The sequence below is a fragment of the Austrofundulus limnaeus genome, unplaced genomic scaffold, assembly GCF_001266775.1.
Source record: "Austrofundulus limnaeus strain Quisiro unplaced genomic scaffold, Austrofundulus_limnaeus-1.0 Scaffold338, whole genome shotgun sequence".
NCBI classification, from domain to species: domain Eukaryota; kingdom Metazoa; phylum Chordata; class Actinopteri; order Cyprinodontiformes; family Rivulidae; genus Austrofundulus; species Austrofundulus limnaeus.
Window position 1 is genome coordinate 104,617 of NW_013952740.1, and position 7,105 is coordinate 111,721.

A 7,105-nucleotide genomic window follows, 5' to 3' on the forward strand; every position below is an offset into this window, starting at 1 on the left:
GCCAATTAAAGGACCAAGTATAGACATCAGATATTTAGAAACATTGTAAGTGACAGAGTTGATCGTGCTAACAATGGGTTTTACCGGTACCTGTTTGCGCATTTTGGGTAAACCATACAGACTAGGAGTGGCCTCACCTGGATAAAGTCTATGATACAGAATCCGATTAATAGCCTTGTCCGTAAGTGCATACTGCCACAGTAAGTGCTTATTTGTCACATTTGTTTACACTGTCTAAAAATAAATATTTGCTGTTAGTACAACATATAAACAAAGGAAGATAATAAAAGGTTTGAAAGGATGATCCAATCGGGTCTTAAATCTGGTCGAAAGAGTTTTAACAGTAATGGGCATCTGTGTCTCATAAGAAGTCAGCTTTCAGAGTTGTGAAGATACAACGTACAGTGGAGGCTTGGCTGTGGCAAAATTGTTTGTGGCGTTCTTATTCACCAACTTTTTGTTGCAGTTCCATGATTTTATAGTAATGTCTGATTTGCAATTTCTTATCAAGCCATGGTTACCCACCAACTCTGGGCTGTCTTCTTCCTTTCAGTGCATGTAAGTCAGACAGAATTTGCACAGAACAAGATTTTGGTACAATACTGTTAGGTCACTGTTTGGGCTGCACAATATCAAAAATGTATCATTGCAGTATCAGTGAGTGCAATGTCAATATCACAAAGGACTGCAATAAACCAAAGATCATATTTCAGGTCCAATGTTTTCAGGTTCTGCATGCTAACAATATATTTAGTCAAACAGACTTAGTATTGATGTACACACCTGGTGATGACAGAAAAGTGAGAACTGGAAAAAATGTGGGTTGATCGCAACTGATATTGTCGTTAGATTATTAAACAATCACATCATGCATAGGTTTTTTCGTCGTTTTGTGCAGTAATATCTTCTATTTGTTTTATGATCCTTTCAGAGTGGAATACAGAAACCTCTTCATTCAAGCTTGCAGGTATTTTTTTTTCTGTTGCCTAGAAATGAATGAAGCAAAAATAAGCATAGCACCAGGCATAAGAAATACATTTTTAGAGTAAATTAACACCTTTTCTCTCATGCCTGATTTGTTTTTGTTTATCAGAATGGAGTTTCAGAGGACTCAACCAAATCCAATCCTTTTTACTTATATTATTTGGTATGTGCACAGATTTCTGCTTTGTTATATGATTTGACTTGTTTTGATTAAACATTTCCCCACTGATGTGTTCTGGTACCAGGAGTCAACCAACAACATTCATGCAAAGGAGGATGATGGAAGGAGATATTCAGGAGCAGCAAATGGTGGTGGCATCTTTCTTCCACCACCGGACTATGATGACGCACCTTTGGATCTTGATTTTGACAGGACTGTGGGAAATGGAGGCAAATTTTCTGAACCTTTTGATGTGTCTCAGACCTACAAACATAATGAAATCCTCTTCCAAACAAATAATATGGACCAGAGAGCCACTGCTAAGGCTCTTTCACATGACATATCTCTAAAGTCCCCAGAGACCATTAGCAGAAATACAGCTTCAACACAAAACTTGTCTAAACCCTGGCATGGAAATGGCTTTAACACCCAACAAGATGGCATTGGCGAATATTTCCATACAACAAAAAGAGAGAACACTGATGGTCCTGAGGATGCTCGGTCTCTACAAACTGTTGCATCAAACCCTTTTTACAACAACAAAGAAGCAGAAGCAGATTTGTTTCAAGCTGGTTCAAGTAAACGTGATCAACCTTCTTGTGATACTCCAGATAAAGAGAGAGAGATTTTTGACGATCCTTTTAAGAAACATTTGGACCCATTTTCATCTTCCTCTGTAACTTCAGTCGATCCGTTCCCAAGTCCACTTTCAAGGAATTTATTTAACATCTCCAGTTTGGATGATCCTTTTAGTCCCAGTCCTTCTAAGCAAACAGACCACTTCCAAGATGTTTCAAGTGGCACATCGGACATCTTCCAACCACAATTCTTAGATGCTAAAGAAACCTCCAAGTCTATGTTTTTTACACCTTTAATCGATAGTCCTTCAGAGATGAAGTTCAGCACGCCAGCGTTAACAGGTCCCAAGAAACCACCAAAACCTCTTCCACCCAGTCGGCCAAAGCGACCCAACACACAAACAGAGCTGGTCTTGACGAGTCCCCAGGGAAGCCAACAAGATCTTCTTCAGTCGACTCCCTTCACTGAGTCCAACAGTCTATCTGCATCGCCCAGCCTCTCTCCAATTGACATGCCTCCAGTACGTAATGGTTCGCATACAAGTGGCTAGACAAATATGCACGTTTTTTTATGCAGCATGATGCATCTTGTATACAAACTTCCATATAATCACTTGTCCAGGTGTCGACTTTTAAACGTCCACCAAAGCCACTTCCTCGAACTCGACGCCACAAGCCAGAGGTACCGCAGAACCCAGAGAGGCCGGCACAGCCACAAATACCACAGAAGCCAGACCGGCAACCACAGCCAGAAGTCTCTTTGAGTCCAATAACTCTGGTAATTACAACTTGAGTAGTATTTCTTAGTTTTAGTAGTATTATGCACATTTTCTGCTTTGCCATTTACATTTTTATATCCTAATATTTTAGATTGAAAAAGAACCAGATGAGCGAAAGCCCTCTCCTAAATCACTCCTCAAACTGCCACCAAAGCCACCCAAACCAGTTTTGCGCCTTAAACCAAGGACTCCAGTAAGTTGATTATTCTCARTAAATCAAAATGTTTGTCTGGATAGTATACACAGTTAGTACACAACACACCCAACCCTGCAAAAATATTTCCATTTTTACCATTCTCTAAGTATGAAATGCTCTTTTATTTTTACTGTATGTTGATGACACTGTGATGTATTAGATCACATCCACACCTTTTTAAGCACTTGGTTGTCAAGTAGAAAAAGACAAGACCAAACAAATTATAGTTGGTTTATAAGATGGTGAGGGAGCGAACACCTGCTGGTTTGATTTCAAATTAGCTGTATGTGGGAAAACCTCTGCAATGCTGTTGATCACGAACAACTGCAGAAAGGTGATGAGAGGTGCCTGTCTGGCAGGCAGTTGTATCATATAAGCATCACTTTTGTGGCAAAAAAAATCTATATATATAGAAAGGAAAAAACAAACAAAACGTGTATATTGATTCAATAGCCATGGCATAGATCCTAGCCACATGGAAACCTACAATAAAACCTCTGTCAACCCCTATCTGCTGACATGTTTCCACTGTTTTGGCTCCAGCAACAGCTTGATAACACTAAACAATTTTGATGCCACTACACTTTGGTGTCCATTCTAAACTTGCCAACTGTCTTCAAACTGAATAATTTATACACATTCTGCCTGAGTACTAAACTTTTATTTTCACTGAGTGACCCATTACTAATATAAAAACATGATGATACTTAACTGTTTGTCAGGCATTTCACACACAAGTGGTCAATTTTGCATTTTTCAGTCCACTCTTTTTTTCTCCCCATAATTTTAACAGGAGTATAAACCAGTGGATCCTGAAAACTATGTTGTCTTAGAGGATGTTTTGCTTATTGGGCAGGTGAGTTTTATAAATTCTCATTTGGAAACAAATAATGAAAGTGAAGCATTGACAGTAAAAATAAAATGCTTTATTTGTTACGCTTAGTACAGTGAAGGAATAAAAGTTATGATTTGTGGACATTCAAAAATAAACGACCTGATTATTTTTGGGTTTTTATATGAAAGTAAACTGTTTTATTGAATTAAAATAATCAGGAGCAGTGTGTTGAAGACTGGCCTGAGGACAGCCCTGAGCTCAATCCTGACTTTAAACCAGTAAGAAAACATATTTCTGAGCAAATCTTGAATTTTTACTTTTGCTGTGATTCTTTTGTGCACATTGATTGCCTGACAATTTTCTTTTTTTGCCTCTTTTTTTTAGTCTGGAAAATTTAAACTACGAAGAGAGTCGATGAAGGTCAAAGAGGGTTCAATTATAAATGTCGTTATTCATTGTTAATCCAAGAAAGGAAGCTAAAATTTACAATAATTTTTAGATAAAGCTGGAATCTGATGGAGCAAGCATTGAGGATCTGAATGGCTCTGGAGGTCACTCAAAGGTACGCTCTTAATTCTCGACTTTGTGTTTGTGTTATCTTTATGAAGCTGCAGCTTCACCTCAAATGTAAATATGTTTCAGAAAAAAAACAGGAAGTCACGGAGGTCACTGCTCTCTATAAGAAGACCAAAGGTACACCAAATCTAACAATCTTTTTGTGGCTCTTACCTTTTTAACTTGCATAGTTTGGATTATATTCCAATTATGATTGTGGAAATATTTATTGTTTTAGGACCAGTTTCATAATGATGCAATGGATGAGAGGAGCAGCACTCAGCCCATCATGGACAAATCGCCAAAGGTAAAAGCCAGTTTGTCAAAAATTAAAGAAGTGTTAGCCCCCTTTCATACTGGGTGATGACCAGTGTAGAAACAATAAATAARACTCATCTGAATATGGATGGTTTTTGCAGGTCTTGAGAGGTCTTTAGCGGGGGATTAAGAGCAAAGAGGGTTCCCTATTAAAAGCTGTATAGTAACCCTGGTCCTCAAGGACAACTATCCTGCAGGTTTTAAATGTTTCTGTTTCAACACACCTGATTTAAATAAATGATCGATGAGTGAAACATGAAGTGGCTACTGTTCATGTTACTCAAGTGGAAAGCAAGAGCTGGTGTTAAAGATGTAGATTTAGATTTTAAAAAGCAGAGGAAAAGGGAATGGCTCTCGTGTGTGTGTGTGTGTGTGTGGGGGGGGGGGGTGGCAGCATGTTATTTTGCAGCTGAATTACGCACAGGAGTCAAATTCAGATTTAGACTTTTAACTGTGAAGATAAAGTCTTACACAATCTTCAGCTGGACCAAAAACAGATCTTTATTGAATCACTGCTGTAGTTTGTTTCCGGTACCAAAAACTCAGTTTTCTACATTTACTTCAATATTGTTTAGAGTAAGGCATTTTTTTAACTAAGCTGTCCCTCATAAGTCCAGTCCAGTCTGTTCTGAGACAATCCATGTCACAACTGAGCGTATACTACTACTTCATCACAGTACATAAATATATATATATATAATTACACAACTGATAATCAAAAAATAGACAGCTTAATAAAAGCATGTACTGTATATGTTTAGTGCATCAAAAAATTGTTGAAAACTGAATAAATTACCTTCAGCATAAAAAAAATTCAAGTTTAGAATTTATACACATCAAAACGTGAAAGATGAACTTGATGGATTTTATTTTGTAGTATGTTGCTTTAACTTCAATTAGAACTAAAATGAACCAACTAATGTTTGTGATAATCTTTATAGCTGTGTGTCTTTTTCCAGAGATACATTTATTGAAAGGAACTAAAACAAGTTATTTGAACTTGTCAATGCTGTTTTTATTTTTTCTGGTTTAAGGATGGTTTAGGTGCCTTTGCAGGAAAAAATGAGGATGACTATTACGGCAGCATTGACTTTAAAGTAAGTTAAGTTTTCTGTGTTTCTGCAGTCGTGAACCAAAGTATTTATTTATTGGTTAAAATTTATTATTTTTCTCTTTGGTCATCAGAAAAAATCTTATACTAAATCCAAAGTCAATAGCTTGTTTCGAAGAGCGTCCACTGCTTCCTCTGCATTGGAGGGAAAACACACGAATGGACATTTGGTTCACGAATCAAAGGTGGGTTCTAGAAAATGGGGATTTAGCATTTTCTTATTTATTCAGTTTATTTTCACAATGCTGCAATTAATGTAAGCTGATCTGAATGTGGGGAAAAAGAAAATCTGGTTTTCCTACATCACTGACGAGTGTTCTCAAACAGAACGGTGATGCAAAGATRAACGGCAGCAAGAGAAGCAGCATCGAACGCACACACTCTCAGGTATCTACATGTCTGTCAACATATGGATTAATAAATGAAGTACAAAATTATATAAAAATTATTTCGATTCTCCTGAAAGTGTCACACATACACTCTAAAAAGGGGGGCAAATAAGACATTTGTGTGTTTTTTTCAGAACACAAATCTGGACTACAGCTTCCCTGAAGAGGAGGAGGAAGAGGGAGGGGAGTTTACACAGGTGATTATTTTCATGTTATACAAACAAATACTTTTTAAAGACATTTCTGAAGATACAAACACAGATTTGACAATAACCTGCTGTTGAATTATTCTCTGCAGAAGAAAAAAGGCAAAGGGAAAAAGTTTGTGCCACAAAGAGGATTTGCTCTCATGAAACAAAAGGTATTGCATCACAAACTGTTTTGAAAAGTGATTCATGAGTAAAAATCCTCCGGTGTCTTATTTATTTTTTATTTTGTTCATGAACAGCCTGAGGACGAACCTAAAGGAGCTCACGGGTACACGCCTCGTCCAGGCTCTAAGGTAGAACCATAAACTGCTGACAGGTGTTTGTGGAATGAGGATGTTCAAACGATGTCACATGTTGGGATTTTTACCTCCCCCTGCAGGAAAAATCACTCGAAGACCTTGGTGCTTATGGTTTTACGCCTCGTGACAAGTCTAAGGTGACGATCCGCTTCAGTTCACAAAATATTTCAACTAAAAACTTTACCTTTCTGCACATGAGGGTAAATACAGGTCCTTCTAAAAAATTAGCCTATTTTGATAAAGTTCATTATTTTCTGTAATGTACTGATAAACAGTAAACTTTCATAAATTTTAGATTCATTGCACACCAACTGTTCAAGCCTTTTATTGTTTTAATATTGATGATTTTGGCAAAAAAGTAAAGAAAAATCAAAAATCCCTATCTCAAAAAATTAGCATATTTCATCTGACCAATAAAAGAAAAGTGCTTTTAATACAAAAAAAAAAGTCAACCTTCAAATAATTATGTTCAGTTATGCACTCAATACTTGGTTGGGAATCATTTTGCAGAAATGACTGCTTCAAYGCGGCGTGGCATGGAGGCAATCAGCCTGTGGCTCTACTGAGGTGTTATGGAGGCCCAGGATGCTTCGATAGTGGCCTTAAGCTCATCCAGAGTGTTGGGTCTTGTGTCTTAAGCTCATCCAGAGTGTTGGGTCTCGTGTCTTAAGCTCATCCAGAGTGTTGGGTCT

The 7,105-nt window shown here is 37.4% G+C and overlaps 1 protein-coding gene across 1 annotated transcript in view; it reads left to right on the plus strand.

Moving 5' to 3' along the window:
- si:cabz01007807.1 (uncharacterized) overlaps positions 1 to 7,105 on the plus strand; it is a 32,266-nt gene that overhangs the window by 10,787 nt on the left and 14,374 nt on the right. The window contains exons 4-21 of the mRNA XM_014022677.1: positions 932 to 967; positions 1,094 to 1,147; positions 1,230 to 2,243; positions 2,345 to 2,500; positions 2,593 to 2,694; positions 3,491 to 3,553; positions 3,751 to 3,810; positions 3,917 to 3,952; positions 4,032 to 4,094; positions 4,175 to 4,225; positions 4,326 to 4,394; positions 5,440 to 5,502; positions 5,591 to 5,701; positions 5,844 to 5,903; positions 6,040 to 6,102; positions 6,204 to 6,266; positions 6,354 to 6,407; positions 6,494 to 6,550. Of these exons, the coding sequence (XP_013878131.1) occupies positions 932 to 967; positions 1,094 to 1,147; positions 1,230 to 2,243; positions 2,345 to 2,500; positions 2,593 to 2,694; positions 3,491 to 3,553; positions 3,751 to 3,810; positions 3,917 to 3,952; positions 4,032 to 4,094; positions 4,175 to 4,225; positions 4,326 to 4,394; positions 5,440 to 5,502; positions 5,591 to 5,701; positions 5,844 to 5,903; positions 6,040 to 6,102; positions 6,204 to 6,266; positions 6,354 to 6,407; positions 6,494 to 6,550 (2,175 nt within the window). The remainder of the gene's footprint in view (positions 1 to 931; positions 968 to 1,093; positions 1,148 to 1,229; positions 2,244 to 2,344; positions 2,501 to 2,592; positions 2,695 to 3,490; positions 3,554 to 3,750; positions 3,811 to 3,916; positions 3,953 to 4,031; positions 4,095 to 4,174; positions 4,226 to 4,325; positions 4,395 to 5,439; positions 5,503 to 5,590; positions 5,702 to 5,843; positions 5,904 to 6,039; positions 6,103 to 6,203; positions 6,267 to 6,353; positions 6,408 to 6,493; positions 6,551 to 7,105) is intronic.